Source organism: Giraffa tippelskirchi, chromosome 3, assembly GCF_054371585.1.
Source record: "Giraffa tippelskirchi isolate mGirTip1 chromosome 3, T2T-mGirTip1v1.2.pri, whole genome shotgun sequence".
NCBI lineage: Eukaryota > Metazoa > Chordata > Mammalia > Artiodactyla > Giraffidae > Giraffa > Giraffa tippelskirchi.
Genome location: NC_137277.1, coordinates 132833870 through 132856391, shown reverse-complemented (window position 1 = coordinate 132856391; position 22522 = coordinate 132833870). Strand labels below are relative to the sequence as shown.

At 44.0% G+C, this 22522-nt stretch overlaps 1 protein-coding gene across 3 annotated transcripts in view; it reads left to right on the top strand.

Moving 5' to 3' along the window:
* The first annotated feature begins 3832 nt into the window (after positions 1-3832).
* Positions 3833-22522, top strand: part of TFCP2L1 (transcription factor CP2 like 1) — a 67783-nt gene continuing 49093 nt past the window's right edge. For 2 of the 3 annotated variants that reach the window (XM_081576009.1, XM_081576008.1), the window contains exons 1-2: positions 3888-4095; positions 7463-7614. In XM_081576009.1, coding sequence (XP_081432135.1) covers positions 4034-4095; positions 7463-7614 — 214 coding nt within the window. In that variant the 5' untranslated portion in view covers positions 3888-4033. Of the gene's footprint in view, positions 4096-4741; positions 4772-7462; positions 7615-22522 lie in introns of all 3 variants that reach the window. The other variant, XM_081576006.1, reaches the window with a different exon arrangement.

Here is a 22522-nt window from a genome sequence, read left to right as displayed (position 1 = left end):
TCCTACTCTCAAAAGAATCAAAAGCTGGGAATTCCCTGTTAGTCCAGTGGTGCCAGGGCCTGGGTTCAATCCCTCGGGAAACCAAGATCCTGCAAACTGCACTGTGTAGCCAAAAAGAAAAAAAAAAAAGTCAAACTCTAGGAATGAAGTGAAGGTATGCAGTCCCCTAAAGGGACTGAGAGGGCTGGTCATTCCTGAGAGGCTATGCTTACTGGTCCTAAGTCTCATCACCACCTTGAAACTAAGCCTGATTACTCCTATTCACCAATGGCAAGGCTGAAGTTCGAAGGGCCCGGTACATCATCTCTCCACTGGTATGAGACAAACCATGCTGCCTCTTCATGGCTTAAAGCTATATCCATGTGTTTTCTTCTAGGCATTCTGGGCAGGGTTCAGTGGGTAGCTCATTTCTGTTTCACGTGGCATCTGCTAGAGGAGATCCACTGGCTCAGCCAAGACAGCCCCTGCTGGTGGCTGAAATGGCTGGGGCTCAGGCGGGCCCTTGGGCCTCCCTGGTGGCTCAGATGGTAAAGGTTCTGCCTGCAATGCAGGAGACCCGAATTCGATCCCTGGGTTGGGAAGATGTCCTGGAGATGGGAATGGCTACCCACTCCAGTATTCTTGCCTGGAGAATTCCATGGGTAGAGGAGCCTGGCAGGCTACAGTCTATGGGGTTGCAAAGAATCAGACAGGACTAAGTGACTAACACACGAGTGGGCCTGCTGTCCAACAGGACAGATAGACTCTCCCCTGGGTGGTCCAGAGCTCTGAAAGAATGGAGGCAGAAGCTGCCTGGCCTCTTAGGGTCAGCTGGCCCTGGAAAACCTATGTCCTGTGATCAAAGCAAGTCCTAGAACCATTCTGATGTGAGAGGCAGAATGGGTCTATTTACCCCACCCAGGGCCACACATCCTGACAAAGCCAGGTGGGAAAGTCAGGTCTGAGCCATCGTGATCTCCTTCCCACGTTTGGTGTTCTTTTTCCAGGCTTTTGCACAGGCTGTGTGCTCAGCTGGAGACTCTCCTCCAGCCCTGACTTCACAGATGGGCCTAACTTCCCCAAACCCATCCATCAGGAGACATCATTTTACCTGGGAGACTTTCCCTGAGCTCCAAAATCTTCCCTGGTATTCACTCCCACTCTTCAGGAGCTCTGGATCACCCAGGGGAGAGTCAGTCTGCCCTGGTGGAGAGCAAGGCCCACCTGTGTGTGTGTTAATCATTCAGTCCTGTCCGATTCTTTGCAACCCCATGGAGTGTAGCCTCCCTCTATGTTCTTGATCACACTGCACTGTGATTGCTGCTCACTACCACCACTCTCCTCTATGGCCTCTCCAGTGAAAATGCAAGCTTGTGAAATAATGCCATTTGCAGCAACACGGATGGACCTAGAGATCGTCATACTGAGTGAAGTAAGTCAGACAGAGAAAGACAAATGTCATATGATATCACTTGTATGTGAAATCTAAAAAAATGGTACAAATGAACTTACAAAACAGAAATAGATTCACAGGTATAGAAAACAACCTTATGGTTACCAGAGGGCAAGAAAGGGGCGGTGAAAATTTGGAGACTGGGATTGACATATACACACTACTATATATAAAATAGATAACTAATAAGGATCTGTGCTACTGTATAGCACAGGGAACTCCACTCAATAGTCTAAAATGACCTATATGGGAAAAGAATCTAAAAAAGAGTAGGTACAGAGATATATGTATGTATAACAGAATCACTTTGCTGTATGCCTGAAACTAACAACTTTGTAAATCAGCTATACTCCAGTTAAAAAAATAAAAAGTATGCAAACTTGCACCTAGCACCCAGGGGCACGTGGCAGGTACTCTGGAGGTATTTGCCCAGTGAAGGAACCCAGGAAAGAGCTCTTTCTACACCACCTCAGAGTGCCTCCCGTATCAACACTGGGCTTGTCCTGGACCCTCAGACAGAGCTTAGTGTTCAGGATGCTTATCTGAAAGTTCCCTTGAAATTAACAACTATGTAAGGGGTGGAAAGGAAGTAGGAGTATGTGAGGGAAGCCCCCTGACAGCTCTGAGTCGCCCCACGCGGAATTCTGAGGCTACAATAGCACATCAGTGGAGATGGCCAGACTTTGATACTTTTGTCTGGGTGGTCATTGGGGCCACCCCAACAGGGGAGCTACCTTGGGCAAGGTGACTCTATAACAGAGTCCTTGGGGGCGGGGGCAGAGTGCTGAGGACTGTCTGCTGTGCTTTCCCTGTAGCTGGCGCAACAAATCCATCCTTGAAGGGGAATCTGAGTGACAGGAGAGCAGTGGGGAGGTGGTAGTCACTAAGAGGGGGTGGCCTGCCAGCTGTCACCTTGGTTGGAGGGAGGGGAGCTGGAGAGCAGACTGAGGGAGGATCTGACTCACCTCCATGCTTGGGGGAGCTGGAGTTCTGGGTCCCTGTTTCCAAGGGACATCATTTGATTCCGTTAACACCCAGGGAGAGAACATGAAGCTCATCTGTGCCAGGCAGTGGTAGTGGGGGTGTGGCTCTTGTTGGATGTAGGTCATGGTGCTTTTACCTCCACTCCCTCCTAACTGCTGCACCCCCGTGGCCCACTGTCCGAACTCCTTCCAGACTGATCTTTACAAAAACAAATCAGATATGCAACTCCTCTGCTGAAAACACAAATTAGATTAAAACCCCAGCTCCTTCTTTGCCAGGGCCTGGGAGTCCCTCTTTGATCTGCCCCACCCACCACTCCCACCTCACCTCCTAAGTTCTCCTGTGGGTCACCCAGCCCCAGGCCATGCCCAAGTAGGTCAGCCTCAGGGCCTTGCCAGTTACTGCTGCCCCTGCCTGGAACCACTTTCCCTCCAGATGTTCACAGAAGCGTTTCCTGTGAATTTAGAAGGCCTCAGTTCAATGTCACCTCCTCCAGGAAGCTTTCTCTGATTACTCACTTGAGGTATTCCTTTTTCATATTTACTCAGCAAATATTTATGGAGCACTCACTATGTCCCGGGCTTCCCTGGTGGCTCATATGATAAAGAATCCCTTTATCATATGAGCCACCAGGGAAGCCCGGGACATAGTGGCTGCCGTCTATGGGGTCACACAGAGTCGGACACGACTGAAGCGACTTAGCAGCAGCAGTTTATGCAGAAGTCAATTCCTGAGAGTAACATACTCTGTTGAAGCTTGTGAATGACTTCTGTCATTCTAATACGTTTTGGTAGCTTTTCACCTTTACTGGGTGATCTTGAGTGTGCATCTTGATTTCAAAAAAAAAAAAAAAAAAAAGAATCCCCCTGCAACGGGGGAGACCTGGATTCGATCCCTCGGTTGGGAAGATCCCCTGGAGGACAGCATGGCAACCCACTCCAGTATCCTTGCCTGGAGAATCCAATGGACAGAGGAGCCTGGTGGGCTACAGTCCACGGGGTCGCAGAGTCGGACATGACTGAGCGACTAAGCACAGCACAGCAACACCATGTCCCAAGCACTTTTCCAGGAGGAGGAGGTAGGGATAACAGGGTGAGCTAGAGTCCAAACCTTGTCCTCTTGGAGATTATACTATATTGGGAAAAACACGATTTCTGAGAGCGCTGTGAAAAATCGAGAGCAAGTTAAGGGGACAGCGTGTCGGGGTCGGGGTCTCGGACATCCAAGCTCACAGCCTCCTCACCCCACCCAGGTGAGGTTCTGGGAGAGGGAAGACACCGGGGCTGCGGGGACGCTTACCTGGGCCCCACCCTCGAGGGCGGGATACCGGCAGTGCAGGGCCAGATCCACGCCCGCAGCCGCGCCGCACGCTCGCGGTCGCCGCCCTGGAGGCGCGCTCGCTCCCGGCAAGGGCGCGCTTGTGCGGGTCACCAGGTGAGGCGGCCGCGCGGCCTGGGGGCGGGTCCGGACGAGGCCCCGCCCCCCGGGCCGTCCATAAATGCGCAGGGCGGGCGGCCACCGCTGTAAGGAGCGCTGCTGGCAGGTGACCTAGAGGTTGGCTCTCCCCGCGTCCCGTCCGCCGCGCGCCTGGGTCGGGCCGGGCTCGGAGACCCAGCCATGCTGTTCTGGCACACGCAGCCCGAGCACTACAACCAGCACAATCCCGGCAGCTACCTGCGGTAAGAGGCTCGGGCCGGGGTCCGCGGGCGGGGCGCCGTCGGACGTCCGCGGGCCGGGAAAGGAGCGGCCGGGCCGGGGATCCCGAGCGCCCCCGCCGCCTCCTTACTCTGTGCCCTTTGGGGACTGAGGGAGATCCGCCCGGACTCCCGCCTGGGACAGACAGACCGACCCTGGCAGGACCGGACACTCGGAGTTGCGGGCCCGCGCCGGAGGCGGGTTTGCAGAGCCTAGTGCTTGCGGGGCTACTCCCCCGACGACCCCGGGCGGGCGCGGAGCGCACATCTCTGGGTCGCAATCTCCCCGGGGTCTTTCCACCTTTGCGTCTCTCCTCTCCCCGCTGGCGTCGAAGAGGAAACGTCCTGCCGTCGGTCTGGAGCTGTCCTGGGAAGTCTAGTCCCCTGCTCTTTGCCCCTCTCCGCCCGGGTCCCTCTCCGAGCCTCGCGTCCTCTCCAGTGTCCTTGGTCCGCCCGAGGGGCGAGCGAGCGGCGAGTGCGGCCCTGCGCTCCGCCTAGCGGACCTGCAGCGGGGGCGGGCGGGGGCTCGGGAGGGACCGGGTGCCCTCTCCCACCAGGTGGTCTTGGTATATGTATGGGTCCAAGGCCCGCACGTTGATTGCCCTTGATGGAAATCTTTCTTCTTCTGCAGGGATTTGACTAGTGCTCTTCAGAGGGAAAAGTAAGTCCTGCCTGTTTTGCAAAGTTCTCTCTCCCGTCCCCTTGAAGGAAGTGGCACCCCCGTTAGCTTCAGTTCCTGGAGGATTGTTTTTCCCTGTTGTGCAGCTGGCCGGGTACTAATGGGCAGTCATTTCACTTTCTGAACTCGCCTGAACCAGCTTTAGCCTGTCTTTATTTCCATCCTAGTCACAGTTTATGAAATGTGCCTAATTTAACCCAAAGGGCATTTGATGTGAGCTCAGAGAAAGTGAACCGTGGGCCAGACCACCCCACAGAGAGAGCTGTCCTGCCTGCTTTATTTTATTTTTGACCCCCAGAAGTTCCAACTCAGATTTAACAGAACAGGTGATGTGGAAATCCTAGCTTTGATAGATATTTGTCCAGTAGTCTTCTCTGAAGACAGCCCAATTCCAGGAGGCAAAGGAGTGGTTGAGTATAAATGATATGTCTGCTGTGTTTTATTCATGGGCAAGAGAGATAGGAGATGGCATAAGCCTAGGGCTTTAATTAAGGACTTATGTCTCACTGCAGACCATGGTGATCCATGAGAGGCAGGCTGCTCTGGGAGGTGTTAAGTCCACCAGGTAGATTTTTTTTTTTTTTTTCTGCATTGTGTGGTATATGGAATTTTAGTTCACTGACCAGGGATTGAACTCGAGTCTCCTGTAGTGGAAGCCAGGAGTCTTAACCACTGTACCTCCAGGGAATTCCCCACTGGGCAGATGTTAATCTCTGGTAGAAGATTGTGTCCATTCACTTACCGAAATGCTACAACGGAATACATTTTTATTGTACCGCAGGATGCAATTTTAGTTGTAATTTTGCCTCAATTTTAGTTTGTAGTGATTCAGTTTGTTGCCATACCTTACAAATGACTTTGAAGGTGACCCTGAGTGAAGAAGTGAGTGTATGTAAAACTTCCTGGACACCGAAAATGTCATCCCTTTAGGGAATAATTCTCCTCTTGAACTAGAGTTGCCCTTACTTTAAGAGTTTGGTATTGCATTCATCCTGGTGAGGTGGTTGGGAATTGGGGTGAAAGGTGCCGTAAGGCCATATGGGTTTCTGGGGTAATTTGGGGACCATGGATAAAGACTCATTTGGTCCACACTCTCTTTTTTATGTTACTTCTTGGAAGCCAGGGCTTTCATACTTGGAGAAGTTGACCTTGATGGATGCCACGGGGAGGGTCCATGAACATGCCCCTGGTCCCCCTAGAGTGAAGAAGATCTTGTTCTTTTGCTTGGTTTGTGCATTTAATTTTGGTCATCTCATCACTGTGCAGCATTTCTTCAAGTTGTCTGACCTTCCTAGGGTAGTGGCCTGTACTCCCTTCTTCCCTACTTGTTTGATGTTCTGGTGACTTTTATTCCTCAGCAGATAAGGATATCAGGATTGAAATAAGTTACTGTTGAGTGATGGCTCTTCCCCCAACCCTGGCTACCCCCACCTTTTTTTTTTTTTTTTTTTATAATTTAAAGGCAGCAGCCCATGGATTATTAACTTAACATGGTCTGGGCAAACATGAAATAATGCAATCCCCTGGGAATCAGATCTCTCTGCTTCTCCCCCATTCCTGGATAACCACTAAGACTGGGCATGTGCCCCAATCTGGGCAAGGAAAGGCATGAGGTGGGGGACCCAGGGCAGTGGGTGGTGGCAGGGGCAGCCCTCCACATGGAAGTTTTCTAGGTGAGCCACAGCTGGACTTTTCCTTCTGAAAGTTGGTCTGACATACTGGGGTATGTTCCTGGCTTGTGTTTTAGATAATTGTTTATGGTATTGTATGAGGAATAGATTGTATCAGTGACTCTGCTGTTTACATAGTGAAGTGGGGTCAGTGAATCTGATTCAGCACCCGGGACACACAGAGGGTGGAGGCTTATCAAGATAAGGGCACAGGACCTTTTTTTGGCGCCAGTGTCCATGCCATAATCTCTTCATAATCCAGAGAGCTTAACCAAGTCCCTCTTGCTTGCAGGTCATTCATGTTCTCAAAGATTTCGTTTTTCCTTGGGGATGCACTTAAAAAAACACATCTAGAAATAAGTTCTCCAGTCCCAGACTGATATGAAGCTGATTTTTTGGATCTGATGGGAATTTTTGTTTAGAGGTGGAGGAAAAGAATCTTTGAGCATCTCAGTATTTTCCATTTGGATGAGAAAACTGAATTGAAACCATGGTTGTTCTTGTTTTGCATTTAAGAGATATTAGTGTGACCCTTAAAATAGGGTTTATGGGCCAGCTGTCCTTTCTTTTTAGAAGTGTGGAAGTATGTCTCAGTTTTTATGAGTGAAGTAGACAGTTTCTGTATTAGCATGGTTTACAGAGCCTAGAGGACAGGATTGTCTTGGTCTGAGATGTGACCAATAACTAGAAGAGTTTATTTAAAAAATAAAATTTTTGTTGGAGTTCTTGTTATAAAAGCCAGACTCTTGTGGATGGAAACCACGCGGCATCTGAATAAATCTCCCAAAGGTCACGGAATGAAAGTAGAATCGTCCAGGATTGGTCTCCTCCATTGGAAAGCATTTTAGAGTATTTGTGACGTCGTGTAGGGAGCTGAACCTGCTAGCTGCGCTAGGCTGGGCTGTGTTGCCCTTGATGCTGCCCGAGGTTGGCCGCTTGGTCCTGCCTTTGCACATGGGCTCCGGGCGCCCTGCCCCTGACCCCTCCCTCCTGTGTGTTGCAGCGACGTCCTCGCTCTGCCCATCTTCAAGCAGGAGGAGCCCCAACTGTCCCCTGAGAACGAGGCCCGCCTGCCGCCCCTGCAGTATGTGCTGTGTGCCGCCACATCTCCGGCTGTGAAGCTGCACGAAGAGACTTTGACCTACCTCAACCAAGGTAGTGCTGGAGCACCGGGCCAGGGTGGAGCATGGGGGCTGAGGGTACCACCCAGCAGTGGGGAGTTGACCTGAATGACTCATTTGGGCCTGTTTCCTCGTCAGGGTGGGAGAGATGGGGTTTGGGAAGGGGTTTCTGGCGTCAGATGGCATCTGTTTCCTAGCTGTGAGACTTCCCAGCCTCAGTGTTTTCTTCCTCAAAAGTGGACACATCAGCTGTGTCTCACTCAGGCCAAATAGTGTTTCACATTCCTCATGTGGGCCCTCCAGGGAGCAGATGATACTCGGTGAATGGCGGCCATAGTTATACTTGCTATTTGCGGGGGCCACACCTGGTGCCCTTTCCTGGACATAGATTGAGCACCTTTGGTGTACGGGATCAGCTGCCCTTTCTGGAACTGCACCTGTCAGTGATGGGAAGGCCCATGCTTGAGGCTGGATTCCACATGTGCCAGGCAGGAGCCCTTTGTAGCGATGGGGACGAGCGTGCTCACCGTATCCTGGGAGAAATGGCACGGGGTTTGGACTTTGCATTCCGATCCGAGCCCTTCCCAGCTCTGCGACTTCTCCTCAGAGCCTCAGTGTGTTCACGTGCGAAATGAGAAGTGTTGTTTTGGGACATTTGAGAGAGTGAAGGTGTGTGAAGTGCAGTTTCCATTTCTGATGTTCTTTATCAGAACACATGGACCAGTGGCCTAACCGATGACCTTTCTGTGGTTTTTGTGTGGTTATGTGTCTGCGTTGATTGTCCTTCCTCCCTGGATCACCTCAGAGGCTCTGGCATCCAGTGAAATCATTGCCCCTCCATTTCAAATGGAAAGAGCCAAGGAGCTGAGGGATGCAGTGCTTTCTGGAGGGAGGTGGTGGCGGGGGCAGCAGTGTGGTTACAATTTATCTTACATGGGCAGCTTCCTTTCTGTAGAACTTTGACTCCCTGAATTGAGGAATGGAAGTCCAGACGGGGTGGGGGCAGGATGGAAGTCCAGCCTGCCATCAGGCTTACCTCTGACAGCTCAACCTGCCCACTTCTGGGCCAGGAATGAGCTCAGAATTAGCAGGTGGCTCTGTGTCTGCCTCTGGATGTAGCCAGGGGGTGGGCATGCTCATCCCTGTGAGTGGCTCAGCGGCCTCAGCGGATCCCCAGGCCAGGCTCAGGCAACTCTCAGGCACCTGGCTCAGGCCCTGAGATCTATGTTCCATCTGCTGAGGCCGGTGATCCCTGATGTCCTGACTGGTGGAAGAATACCTCTGTGTGTCTGTGCTTGTTTGTGGAATGGTTTTGGCCATTTTCCTTTCTCTTTCATGGAAGGTCAGATGCTACCAACTTACATACCTTCAAGCAGCGGCTGTCCTCCCCTGGGCCTCTGCTGTCTTGCCCAAGTGTCGCATGAAGAAGCTGGGTGATGTTTACAGAGCGCTGGGGTCTGGGGTGGTTCTTGTTCCTGGCCTGTCATGGGGTCCGAGGCCCTGCTGGACCTGCTGTTGGTCTAGTGTGCCCACCTCTCCCACTGCTCCCCACCCTATCTGTAAGGCCTTTGACTGTCTCTGCCACCTTCCCTCTACCCCTTCTCTCCTTTCTTTAATCAGTCACCTTTGGGCAATGTTTGACAGTCAACACTCTACATCTTTTTAAAAGAGTTATCCTTTGCTCAATATAGATAAGTTGAAAGAGGGGCAAAAAGAGCTTCCCAGGGGTTAGTTTGGTGTATTTACTTTAGATCTTCTTTTTTAGTTATATGTTCCCAATTATTGAAAATAATACATGTTCATCAAATAGGTAACTAGTCAGAACCTGCTATATAGCACAGGGAACTCTATTTAGTGTTCTATAATGGCTTATATGTGAAAAGAATCTTGAAAGAAAAAAAGTAGATATATGTATATGTATAACCGACTCACTTTGCTATAGACTGGAAACTAACACAACATCATAAATCAACTATACTCCAATGAAAATTTAAAAAAAAAGAAAATAATACATATTCGTTATAGAAAATTTGGATCATTTAAAAAGGATAAGGAAGTAAGTTAAAAATTAAATTGAAATCTCTAATTTCACCTGAGATCCATTGCTAACCATATTTCTACATATTTGCATATGTAACATTAAAATTATTACAGTGCTGCAGATATATGCCCTGTTTTCTTTGTTTACTATATTTATGAGCTTTTCTCATGTTATTAAAAATGCTCTGAGAAGTTACATTTTTGTAATGGTTGCATGGTATTTCCGAGTTCTATTAACTTTGACTAGTCTCATGATATGAATACTTAGTTTTCAGTTGTCTTTGTGTGAAATGTTGATTATTATTTTAGATAAATATAAATCAGAGGTACACTTACTGGCTCAAAGGAGTTAAGTAAGGCTTTTGCTACATCTTACCAAATTGACTTCTCAGCTGAATGTACCAATTTACAAGGTAGCCAGTAGGGTATGTTTTACTGTCTCTTATATTGGATATTGTTGCTTTTCACCTCATTAGTGAAACAGGATTTAATCTTAAACTAGCATCTATATCATTGCTAATGTGGCTGAATATTTAAAAATATATTTATTGATCTTTTAAATTTCTCCATCAATTATGTTCATGTTCTTCACACACATTTTTACATGTGTGGATGGTTCTATCTTACTGATTGTAACAGCCTACCCTATATGAAGAATATCATATATTTTCTGGTGATATATTTATTTATGTGATAATTATATTTATTTTGTGATAATTAGATTTATATGTGAGATATATATCATGGGTTTTTTTTTCAGTGTAGATATTGATTTTCAGTATATATTTTCAAACCTTTTCAGTTTTCTAAAATAATTTTTCTTTTATGTTTAGAATGCCTACCTACCCCAAAATCAGCTTTAGTTTGGTTTCCTAAATTTCATGTTTCTAAATTTTTATATTGCAATGCACTTGGAAGTCTTCTGGAAATAAAAATGTCGTTTAGTGATACTTTGGATTATTACTGCATAAAATATATGTATTTCCTTTTTTCCCTAGCCTTACCAGTGGGATTTATACTTTTATACGTTACACTGGAAATTTGTGATGAGATGTAACAGTCTAAGTTTATTTATTTTTCTAAATAGTTAACCTACTAGTTGACATCTGGTTTATCTCTTATTCTCACTGGTTTTAATGCCACTTTGAAACATTTGAAAAGCCATATTCTGAAGTATTAGTCCAGAAACAGACCCTTGTATAGATGTTTGTCTTGTACACCTGATATTCATTGATTCTTGCCCCATTTCTAGTTGCACTAATTATAGCTTGGAAATATGTCTCTTAGACATTTTCAATCACTTATTCTTATAGATAGATTTTTATACCCATTGAATCTTCCTTCTATACTTAAATTTTTTAGATGAGATTGTATGCTTTATAAAGTTGTTTTTTGCTTTTATTAAATACTTGCCTTATAATATTTTCTATTATAACCTCAAACACCACTTAAAATGTCTGCACCTGGATTATGATTATCTAATAAATTTCACCTTCCGCATTAGCTTCTGAGCTCATCAAGGTCTTCGTTTCCTTTATCTTTGTCTTCTCCCAGGCTAGGATTCTACCCAGTACAGAACAAAAGTTGAAGGAATAAAATAAATGTCTGCATATTATTTCACTATTTTCTGTTATTATTTGGGACAGATTATTGTCATAACTCCGTGGTGGCTCAATTGGTAAAGAATCTGCCTGCAATGCAGGAAACTGTCTGCAGTGCAAGAGACCCTGTTTGATCCCTGGTTCAGGATGATCCCTTGGAGAAGGAAATGGCAACCCACTCCAGTATTCTTGCCTGGAGAATTCCATGGACACAGGAGCCTAGTGGGTCACAGTCTGTGGGGTCCCAAGAGTCTGACCCAATTTAGTGACTAAACCACCACCACCACATTGTCATAACTACAATGGGAGGAAATATACAATGTAATTATTTGAGTGGCTCTCTCTCAGAATGGAAGCTCTGTGAGGGCAGAGCCATGTCTTTGTTTTAAACATTGTATCTTCCATGTTAAGCTTGGCGCCTTGAGAGTAGTTGCTCTGTAAATATTCAGAAAATTAAAAAATAGGCATGATTGAGACTTCCCTGGCAATCCAGTGGTTAGGACTCTACATGTCCACTGCAGGGGGCATGGATGGGTTCCATCCCCGATTGGGTAACTGAGATCATGCATGACGTGCAGCAGGGCTTGGGGGGAAAAAGACATGATTTGTTTCCATTTTCTCTTTTATCTTTCTTGCCCTCTCTTTTTGTTTTTTATTTTTTGCTGCTCTTATCCGTAATGCTGTACTGGATATCTTTTTCAGTGTACCTTATTTAAAGTAGCTTCTATGTCTATGTCATATGACAAGTAAGCATCAGTTTTTTAAAAAAATAGTTTTGACATATCAGTCAATAGTCAAATTTTCTGTTTCATAAAACGTTAAGCATTTAACGTTTCTTACATTGGATCTATGATGTTTAGGGCACTATCTCTCTGAGGCCATTCCATGTCTTCTTTCTTGTAATGGTGTGTTTAAGGTTCTCTGAAAACAGGGAAAGGATGCTGCTGTTATTCACTCACTAAGTTGTGTCCAACTCTTTGTGACCCCACGGACTGCCACACACCAGTCTTCTCTGTCCTTTACTGTCTTCTGGAGTTTGTTCAGATTCATGACCACTGAGTCGATGATGCCATCCAAGCATCTCATCCTCTGTCACCGACTTGCACTCCTGCCCTCAAATCTTTCCCAGCATTAGGGTTTTTTCCAGTGAGTCCACTCTTCGCATGAGGTGGCCAAAGTATTGGAGTTTCAACTTCAGCATCAGTCCTTCCAATGATTGACTAGTTGTATCTTCTTGCTGTCCAAGGGACTCTCCAGAGTCTTCTCCAGAACCACATTTTGAAAGCATCAGTTCTTCGGCGCTCAGCCTTCTTTATTGTCTAACTCTCATATCCATACATGACTACTGGAAAAACCATAGCTTTGACTATATGGACCTTTGCCGGCAAAATGATGTCTCTGCTTTTTAATACGCTATCTAGGTTTGTCATAGCTTTTCTTCCAAGGAGCAAGCATCTTTTAGTTTCATGACTGCAGTTACCATCCACAGTGATTTTGGAGCCCAAGAAAATAAAATCTGCCACTGTTTCCATTTTCTCCCGGTCTATTTGCCATGAAGTGATGGGATCAGATGCCATGATCTTCATTTTTTGAATGTTGAGTTTTAAGCCAGCTTTTTCACTCTCCTCTTTCACCTTCATCAAGAGGCTCTTTAGTTCTGCTTTGCTTTCTGCCATTAAAGTGGTATCATCTGCATATCTGAGGTTATTGATATTTCTCCCAACAATCTTGATTCCAGTTTGTGATTCATCTAGCCTTGCATTTTGCATGATGTACTTTGCAAATAAATTAAATAAGCAGAGTGACAATATACAGCCTTGATGTACTCTTTTCCCAATTTTGAACCAGTTGTTGTTCCATGTCCAGTTCTAACTGTTGCTTCTTGACCTGTATACAGATTTCTCAGGAGGCAGGTAAGGCGGTCTGGTATTCCCATCTCTTTAAGAATTTTCCACAGTATGTTGTGATCCACACAGAGGCTTTAGCATAGTCAGTAAAGCAGAAGCAGGTTTTTTTCCTAGAATTCTCTTGCTTTTTCTGTGATGCAGCTGCTAAGTCGCTTCAGTTGTGTCCAACTCTGTGCGACCCCATAGACAGCAGCCCACCAGGCTCTGCCGTCCCTGGGATTCTCCAGGCAAGAAGACTGGAGTGGGTTGCCATTTCCTTCTGCAGTGCATGAAAGGGAAAAGTGAAAGTGAAGTCCTCTGTCATGACCAACTCTTAGTGACCCCATGGACTGTAGCCTACCAGGCTCCTCCATCCATGGAATTTTCCAGGCAAGAGTACTGGAGTGGGGTGCCATTGCCTTCTCCCTATGATGCAGCAGATGTGGCAATTTGATCTCTGATTCATCTGCCTTTTCTAAATCCAGCTTGTATATCTGGAAGTTCTTGGCTCACGTACTATTGATCCTAGCTTGAAGGATTTTGAGCATTACCTTGCTAGCATGTGAAATGAGTGCAATTGTTGAGGTAGTTTGAACATTTTTTGGCATTGCACTTCTTTGGGATTGGAATGAAAATTGACCTTTTCCAGTCCTGTGGCCATTGCTGAGTTTTCCAAATTTGCTGGCATAATGAATGAAGCACTTTAATAGCATCATCTTTTAGGATTTTAAATAGATCAGCTGGAATTCCATCACCTCCAATAGCTTTGTTTGTAGTAATGCTTCCTAAGGCCCTCTTGACTGAACAATGCAGGATGTCTGGCTCTACATGAATGACTACACCATCATGTTATCCAGGGCATTAAGACCATCTTTTATAGTTCTTGTGTATACTCTTGCCACCTCTTGTTATTCACTTCTGCTTCTGTTAGGTCCTTGCCATTTCTGTTCCTTATCGTGCCCATCTTTGCATGAAATGTTCCCTTGGTATCTCTAGTTTTCTTGAAGAGATCTCTAGTCTTTCCCATTCTATTGTTTTCCTCTGTTTCTTTGCATTGTTCATGTAAAATGGATGCTGGATCTGTAAATTACAAAGCCATTTAAACCATTGGATACTCATTTCTCAGTGCGGTGTCAGTCCATTGCTTTACATCATGACTTGGATAAGGTGTGTTGCATGTGAGTGTTCTGTCTTCAACCCCAGTGACTAATTTTGTACGCAGTGAAAATGGTTTGAGAAGCAAAGTTTGTGCTCTTCCTCTGAAATGGAGTCCTAAGGAGAAGGGATAGATAGCATTTGAAGGGAGGTCCACAAACTGCAGGCCAACCTCTTTGTCAGTGACCAAAGGTCACTGTGGAGACATCTTTCCTGAAGACTGGAGCCAGAGGGAAGAGATGAAGTAGGCGGTGGGGGAGGAGTCTGGAAGATCAGAAGAAAGAGAACCTCAGGCAATCTGTGTAGGGAATTCTGGCTTTGAGATAAGAACTAGTTTGCAAGCATGGCTTGTTATGGAGAAAGCTTTGGTATTTCCTACCAAAACAACTCTTTAATCTTAAATACAGTGATCGATTTTTCTAGGAGTCTTATGTTCATTCATGGAATAAAACTTCTTGCCCATTGGAAGGAGAGGATAGTTCAGTGACAGAAAAACCATGTCCAAAGGCAAGAATGGGCAGGGTGGGGGTGCAATTATGCGTACTATTTGTGAAGAATCCTAAGCGATTCAGTATGCCTAGGGTTTGGAACCCAAGGAGGAGTGTGAATGACTGGAGAGGTAGACTAGAAGTGCCAAGATCTCCAGCTGCCTTGTTGAGGTTGAGCTTTTGGGTAGCCCCCATGGGCAAGTCATTTACCTCCCAGTGCCTCTAACTCCTCACATATAAAATGAAGAAAATAAAACCTCTACTTTGTGGGTTAAATGAGTTAATTCAGAAAGAACACTGAAAACAGTGTCTGGCACATGCGTGAGTCCTCAGTCGTGTCTGACTTTTTGTGACCCCAAGGACTGTAACCCACCAGACTCCTCTGTCCATGGGATATCCCAGGCAAGAATACTGGAATGGGTTGCCATTTCCTCCTCCAGGGGATCTTCCTGATCTAGGGATTGAACCTGTGTCTCCTTCGTCTCCTGCATTGACAGGAGGATTCTTTACCACTGTGCCACCTGGGAAGCACATAGTAACCATTTGCATATTAGCCATTTCTTATAATAAAATGGATATATGTTTCCCCTATCCTATTTGAAAGCTAATGTGGTCATCACATTGGGACTTTGAATTTGTTTTATTTTTTTTTCTATTTTAATCTTTCTTTTCCTAATTGAAAGATTAACATAAGGTAGGTTCTAGAACTAAGAATTGTACCCCTTAGAATTGAAAGGTGATAGCTTTGCGGTAGATTAAAGGCAGGAGGAAGGCTTGCTGAACTTTTCTGTTAGTTCTTCATTCATTGTACAACAAAATAAGAGACATAACCCGCAGGGGACATTCCTTTTCAGTGTTAAAATACTGTCTTTAAAACTGGGATTACAGAAAATACTGGACTCCTTCCTCCATGATGTGAGCTATTGTGTTAGGGGTACTTTAATTGCAAGGTGGGGACCCTAGGCTTTGAAATTCCCAAAGCACTTCCTGGTGTTCTCTTTTGAGTAATTCTCCTAAAATGCATTATTCCCATTTTACAGACTGAGAGAGGTGGCAAAATCAGGCAAGCTTTGGGAGCAGCTGAGCATTGATGTGATCTTGAAGGGAGTTCTGAAGGGGTAGGCACTCGCTTTTCCTAGGGACTCCTTCACAGGCAGGATTCTAGGCTGGCGCTTCCAGGAGCAGTGTCTGCCACCTGAAACTTCTGATACAGCTCTGAGGGAGGGAATATGAGCTTTGTAGGGGAGAAGGGCAGGAAGCAAAGGAACCATAGTGGAGCCGGGAGAAAATGCCTCCTGGAACAGCATCAAAACCCCATAATCAGTTTCTCCTGCCCCACCCTCATCCCTCCTGCTCTCCAGCCACCTGACCTGAGGGAATGGCCAGAAGATAAGAGCCCCCAGCAGGAAGTCTTATTTTCTGGGATCCTAGAAGTGAGGAAACTTCTGCTCTAGGGGTATCACTTAGCCTCTAAGACCCTCGGTTTCCTCATCTGTGGAAATGAGCCAGGTTTCATTTTGTGGGTTGCCTTGAAAATTAAGTGAAGAACTAATGTCTGGCAAATAGAAAGCCGCAGATTTCCCCCTCCCCTCAATTATATCTGTAACTTTGAATTTAAGGAGTAAGGCAGATGATTTGTTACTTTGTTATCCTTCCTCCTTAGGTGAAGTTTTCTTCCCAGATTAATTTTTAGCCTGAAGTTTGGGAATATAAACTGAGGAAACCAAATGATCCTTAAATACATTACTTTTTATTTTTTAATGCTTTCTCCTTTATTCTTTGCTTAGTACAAAAATAGCACATTTTCTTGTAAAACGGAACAGCCAAACAGTACAGAAATTTGTACTGTAAATAGCTTCTCATAATTCCACTTCCCAGATTTTTCTTAGTCATAGTTTAAACAGTATATGTCTAATCTTATAGTCATACATTAATCAATGTATGTCTAATTATATAGGCACACATACATATGCATTTATAGGAATGTGTTTGTCTCTTTTTTTTATAAGAGATCTTATTATGTATACTATTTTGGCAATTCCCCCTCCCCCCACAAACAATGTATCCTCAAAATCTTTCCACGTGGATACATTAAAAACAAACAAACAAGCTGATCTTCCCCTGGGTACTTTCTGATCCATTGTATGGATGTTGCATAATTTGTTCTCTTGAGGAACATTAGGATTGTTTCCATTTTTTTTCATAATTATACCAGCACTCCAGTGATCATCCATGTACACATATCTTTATGCTTAAACAAGAAGTGAGAATATCTGTAGAATCAATATCTAGAAATAAAACAGCTGGCACAATACTTTGATAGATGCTGCCTTATTGCCATGCAGAGGATTCAGTGGAGTTGTACCCATTTGTAGTTTTACGAACGATAACTGTTTGAATTATTGTTTACTTTCTCCTTTATCATCTCTCTTCCGTCTCTACACACATGGAACATAAACTTCCTGAAGCAGAGACCTTGGGTATCTCTTTCGCTAATACAGTGTCTGGCACACAGAACTTCTCTGAATGAATGAAGAATGTCTCTTTTTCTGTACTTTTGCCAATAATTTTTAGCCTTTGGTAGAGGGCTTCCCAGTGGTAAAGAATCTGCCTGCCAATGCAGGAGGCACAAGAGACATGGGTTTGATTCCTGGGTAGGAAAGATCCCCTGGAGAAGGAAATGGCAACCTGTTCCAGTATTCTTGTCTGGAAAATTCCATGGACAGAGTAGCCTGGTGGGCTACAGTCCCTGGGGTTGCAAAGAGTCATATGTGACTGAGCGTGCATGCACACATAGACACTCACACACACAATTAGTGGGGAAAATATAAGCTATTCCTGTTTTAATTTTCTCTTTCTCAGTGATGTTGAATATTTTTTCATGTTTGATTTCATTTTATTTTTTGTTTTTCATCAGATTTACCCATTTTTCAAGTGGGATTTTTAAAGTCATTTTTCATTTATCTGTATGGGCTCTTTGACGTACTCCTTTCCTGATTTGGAACCAGTCTGTTGTTCCATGCCCAGTTCTAACTGTTGCTTCTTGACCTGCATACAGATTTCTCAGGAGGCAGGTCAGGTGGTCTGATAGTCCCATCTCTTTAAGAATTTTCCAGTTTGTTGTGACCCACACAGTCAAAGGCTTTGGCACAGTCAATAAAGCAGAAGTAGATGTTTTTCTGGAACTTTCTTGCTTTTTCGATGATCCAACAGGTGTCGGCAATTTGATCTCTGGTTCCTCTGCCTTTTCTAAATCCAGCTTGAACATCTGGAAGTTCACAGTTCACATACTGTTGAAGCCTGTTTTAGAGAATTTAGAGCATTACTTTACTAGCGTGTGAGATGAGTGCAGTTGTGCGGTAGTTTGAGCATTATTTGTCATTGCCTTTCTTCGGGATTGGAATGAAAACTGATCTTTTCCAATGCTGTGGCCACTGCTGAGTTTTCCAAATTTGCTGGCATACTGAGTGCAGCACTTTCACAGCATCATCTTTCAGGATTTGAAATAGCTCAACTGGAATTCCATCACCTCCACCAGCTTTGTTCATAGTGATGCATCCTAAGGCCCACTTGACATCGCATTCCAGGATGTCTGGCTCTAGGTGAGTGATCACACCATCGTGATTATCTGGGTTGTGAAGATCTTTTCTGTATAGTTCTGTGTATTCTTGCCACCTCTTCTTAATATCTTCAGCTTCTGTTAGGTCCATACCATTTCCGTCCTTTATTGTGCCCATCTTTGCATGAAATTTTCCCTTGGTATTTTCTTGAAGAGATCTCTAGTCTTTCCCATTCTGTTGTTTTCCTCTATTTCTTTGCATTGATCACTGAGGAAGGCTTTCTTATCTCTCCTTGCTATTCTTTGGAACTCTGCATTCAAATGGGTATATCTTTCCTTTTCTCCTTTGCCTTTCACATCTCTTCTTTTCATGGCTATTTGTAAGACCTTGGACAACCATTTTGCCCTTCTTTATCTTGGGGGTGGTCTTGATCATTGTCTCCTGTACAATGTCATGAACCTCCATCCATAGTTCTTCAGACACTCTATCATATCTAATCCTTTGAATCTATTTGTCACTTCCACTGTATAATCATAAGGGATTTGATTTAGGTCATACCTGAATGGTATAGTGGTTTTCCCTACTTTCTTCAATTTAAGACTGAATTTGGCAATAAGGAGTTCATGATCTAAGCCACAGATCTAAATCAGATCCCGGTCTTCTTTTTGCTGACTGTATAGGGCTTCTCCATCTTTGGCTGCAAAGAATATAATCAATCTGATTTTGGTATTGACCATCTGGTGATGTCCATGTGTAAACTCCAGGAGTTGGTGATAGACAGGGAGTCCTGGCATGCTGCAGTCCATGGGGTCGAAAAGAGTCACGACTGAGTGACTGAACTGACTGCCTGATGGGCTCTTTGCCTATTTGGGATAATGTGTTAACATATTTTTCCACACTTTCATATATTTTATTCATTTTGCTTTCATTTGCTTGTTCTTTATTTTACATGGTAAAAGGCCTTCTCCACTTTAAGATCTTAATATTCACCTGCTTTTTTTTCTGAAAAAAATATTTTTTTTGTCATGGAGTGAAAGTGCTGAGTCCTAACCACTGGACTGTCAGGGAATCCCCTTTTTAATTTTTTTTATTAATTTTTTAAAATTTATTTTAATTTTTAAAAATTCATTCTTTAATTGGAGGAAAATTGCTTTACAGTGTTGTGTTTTCTGCCATACAACAACACAATCCAGCCATAATTATACGTATATCACCTCCCTCTTGAGCCTCCCTCTTCTTACCCCATCCCACCCCTCTAGGCCATCACAGAGGCCAGGCTGGGCTCCCTATGTTGTATAGCAACTTCTCACCAGGTATCGATTTTACACGTGGTAGTGTATATATGCTGATGCTACTTTCTCCATTCATCCCACTCTCTCCTTCTCCCACTGTGTCCACAAGTCCATCTTCTATATCTGTGTTTCCATTCCTTCCCTGAAATTCAGTTCAGTTCAGTTCAGTCACTCAGTCATGTCCGACTCTTTGTGACCCCATGGACTGCAGCACGCCAGGCCTCCCTGTCCATCACCAACTCCCAGAGCTAACTCAAACTCATGTCCATTGAGTCAGTGATGCCATCCAACCATCTCATCCTCTGTCGTCCCCTTTTCCTTCCTCTTCAATTTTTCCCAGCATCAGGGTCTTTTCAAATGTGTCAGTTCCTCACATCAGGGGGCCAAAGTATTGGAGTTTCAGCTTCAGCATCAGTCCTTCCAATGAATATTCAGGACTGATTTCCTTTAGGATGGACTAGTTGGATCTCCTTGCAGTCCAAGGGACCCTCAAAAGTCTTCTCCAACACCACAGTTCAAAAACATTAATTCTTCGACACTTAGCTTTCTTTATAGTCCAACTCTCACATCCATACATCACTGCTGGAAAAACCATAGCTTTGACTAGATGGACATTCGTTGGCAAAGTAATGTCTCTGCTTTTTAATATGCTGTCTAGGTTGGTCATAACTTTTATTCTAAGGGGCAAGTGCTAACTACTGGACCACCAGGGAATTCCTTTTTTTTAAACATTAAAAAAAATTTTTTTTTCACCTGTTTTTTTTTTTTAAATAAATTTATTTATTTTAGTTGGGGGCTAATTACTTTACAATATTGTAGTAGTTTTTGCCATACATTGACATGAATCAGCCATGGGTTTACATGTGTTCCCCATCCTGAACCCCCCTCCCACCTCCCTCCCCATCCCATCCTTCTGGGTTGTCCCATTGCCCCAGCCCTGAGCATTTGTCTCATGCATTGAACATGGAATGGTGTTCTGTTTCAGATATGATAATATACATGTTTCAATGCTATTCTCTCAGAACATCTCACCCTCACCTTCTCCCTCAGAGTCCATAAGACTGTTCTATGCATCTGTGTCTCTTATTCTGTCTCACATATAGGGTTATCATTACCATCTTTCAAATTCCATATATATACATTAGTATACTGTATTGGTGTTTTTCTTTCTGGCTTACTTCACTCTGTATAATGGGCTCCAGTTTCATCCATCTCAATAGAACTGATTCAAATGTATCCTTTTTAATGGCTGAGTAATATTCCATTGTGTATATGTACCACAGCTTCCTTATCCATTCGTCTGCTGATGGACATCTAGGTTGCTTCCATGTCCTGGCTATTGTAAACAGTGCTGCGATGAACGTTAGGGTACATGTGTCTCTTTCATTTCTGGTTTCCTCGGTGTGTATGCCCAGCAGTGGGATTGCTGGGTCATATGGCAGTTCTATTCCCAGTTTTTTAAGGAATCTTCACACTGTTCTCCATAGTGGCTGTACTAGTTTGCATTCCCACCAACAGTGTAAGAGGGTTTCCTTTTCTCCACACCCTCTCCAGCATTTATTGCTTGTAGACTTTTGGATAGCAGCCATTCTGACTGGCATGAAATGATACCTCATTGTGGTTTTGATTTACATTTCTCTAATAATGAGTGATGTTGAGCATCTTTTCATGTGATTGTTAGCCATCTGTATGTCTTCTTTGAAGAAATGTCTGTTTAGTTCTTTGGCCCATTTTTTGATTGGGTCGTTTATTTTTCTGGAATTCAGCTGCAGGAGTTGCTTGTATATTTTTGAGATTAGTAAAGTTGCAGGATATAAAATTAGTGCACAGAAATCCCTTGCATTCCTATACTCCAATAATGAGAAAACAGAAAGAGAAATTAAGGAAACAATACCATTCACCATTGCAACAAAAAGAATAAAATACTTAGGAATATATCTACCTAAAGAAACAAAAGACTTATATATAGAAAACTATAAAACACTGATGAAAGAAATCAAAGAGGACACAAACAGATGGAGAAATATACCGTGTTCATGGATTGGAAGAATTAATATAGTGAAAATGAGTATACTACCCAAAGCAATCTGTAGATTCAATGCAATCTCTATCAAGCTATCAACGGTATTTTTCACAGAACTAGAACAAATCATTTCACAATTTGTATGGAAATATAAGAAACCTCAAATAGCCAAAGCAATCTTGAGGAAGAAGAATGGAACTGGAGGAATCAACCTGCCTGACTTCAGGCTCTACTACAAAGCCACAGTCATCAAGACAGTATGGTACTGGCACAAAGATAGAAATATAGATCAATGGAACAAAATAGAAAGCCCAGAGATAAATCCACGCACCTATGGACACCTTATCTTGGACAAAGGAGGCAAGAATATACAATGGAGAAAAGACAATCTCTTTAACAAATGGTGCTGGGAAAACTGGTCAACCACTTGTAAAAGAATGAAACTAGAACACTTTCTAACACCATACACAAAAATAAACTCAAAATGAATTAAAGATCTAAACATAAGACCAGAAACTATAAAACTCCTAGAGGAAAACATAGGCAAAATACTCTCCGACATAAATCACAGCAGGATCCTCCATGATCCACCTCCCAGAATATTGGAAATAAAAGCAAAAATAAACAAATGGGACCTAATTAAAAGCTTTTGCACAACAAAGGAAACTATAAGCAAGGTGAAAAGACAGCCTTCAGAATGGGAGAAAATAATAGCAAACGAAGCAACAGACAAACAATTAATCACCTGTTTTTTAGAAAAAAATTCCCCCTAGTCTTTCATACTTTGGAACTTATTTTTGTATGTAAGAAATGAGGTGAATCCAACTCTGTTACTTTTCAAATAACCATCATTTGTCCCATAATAGCTTATTGAATATGGAACTTTCATTTGGTAGA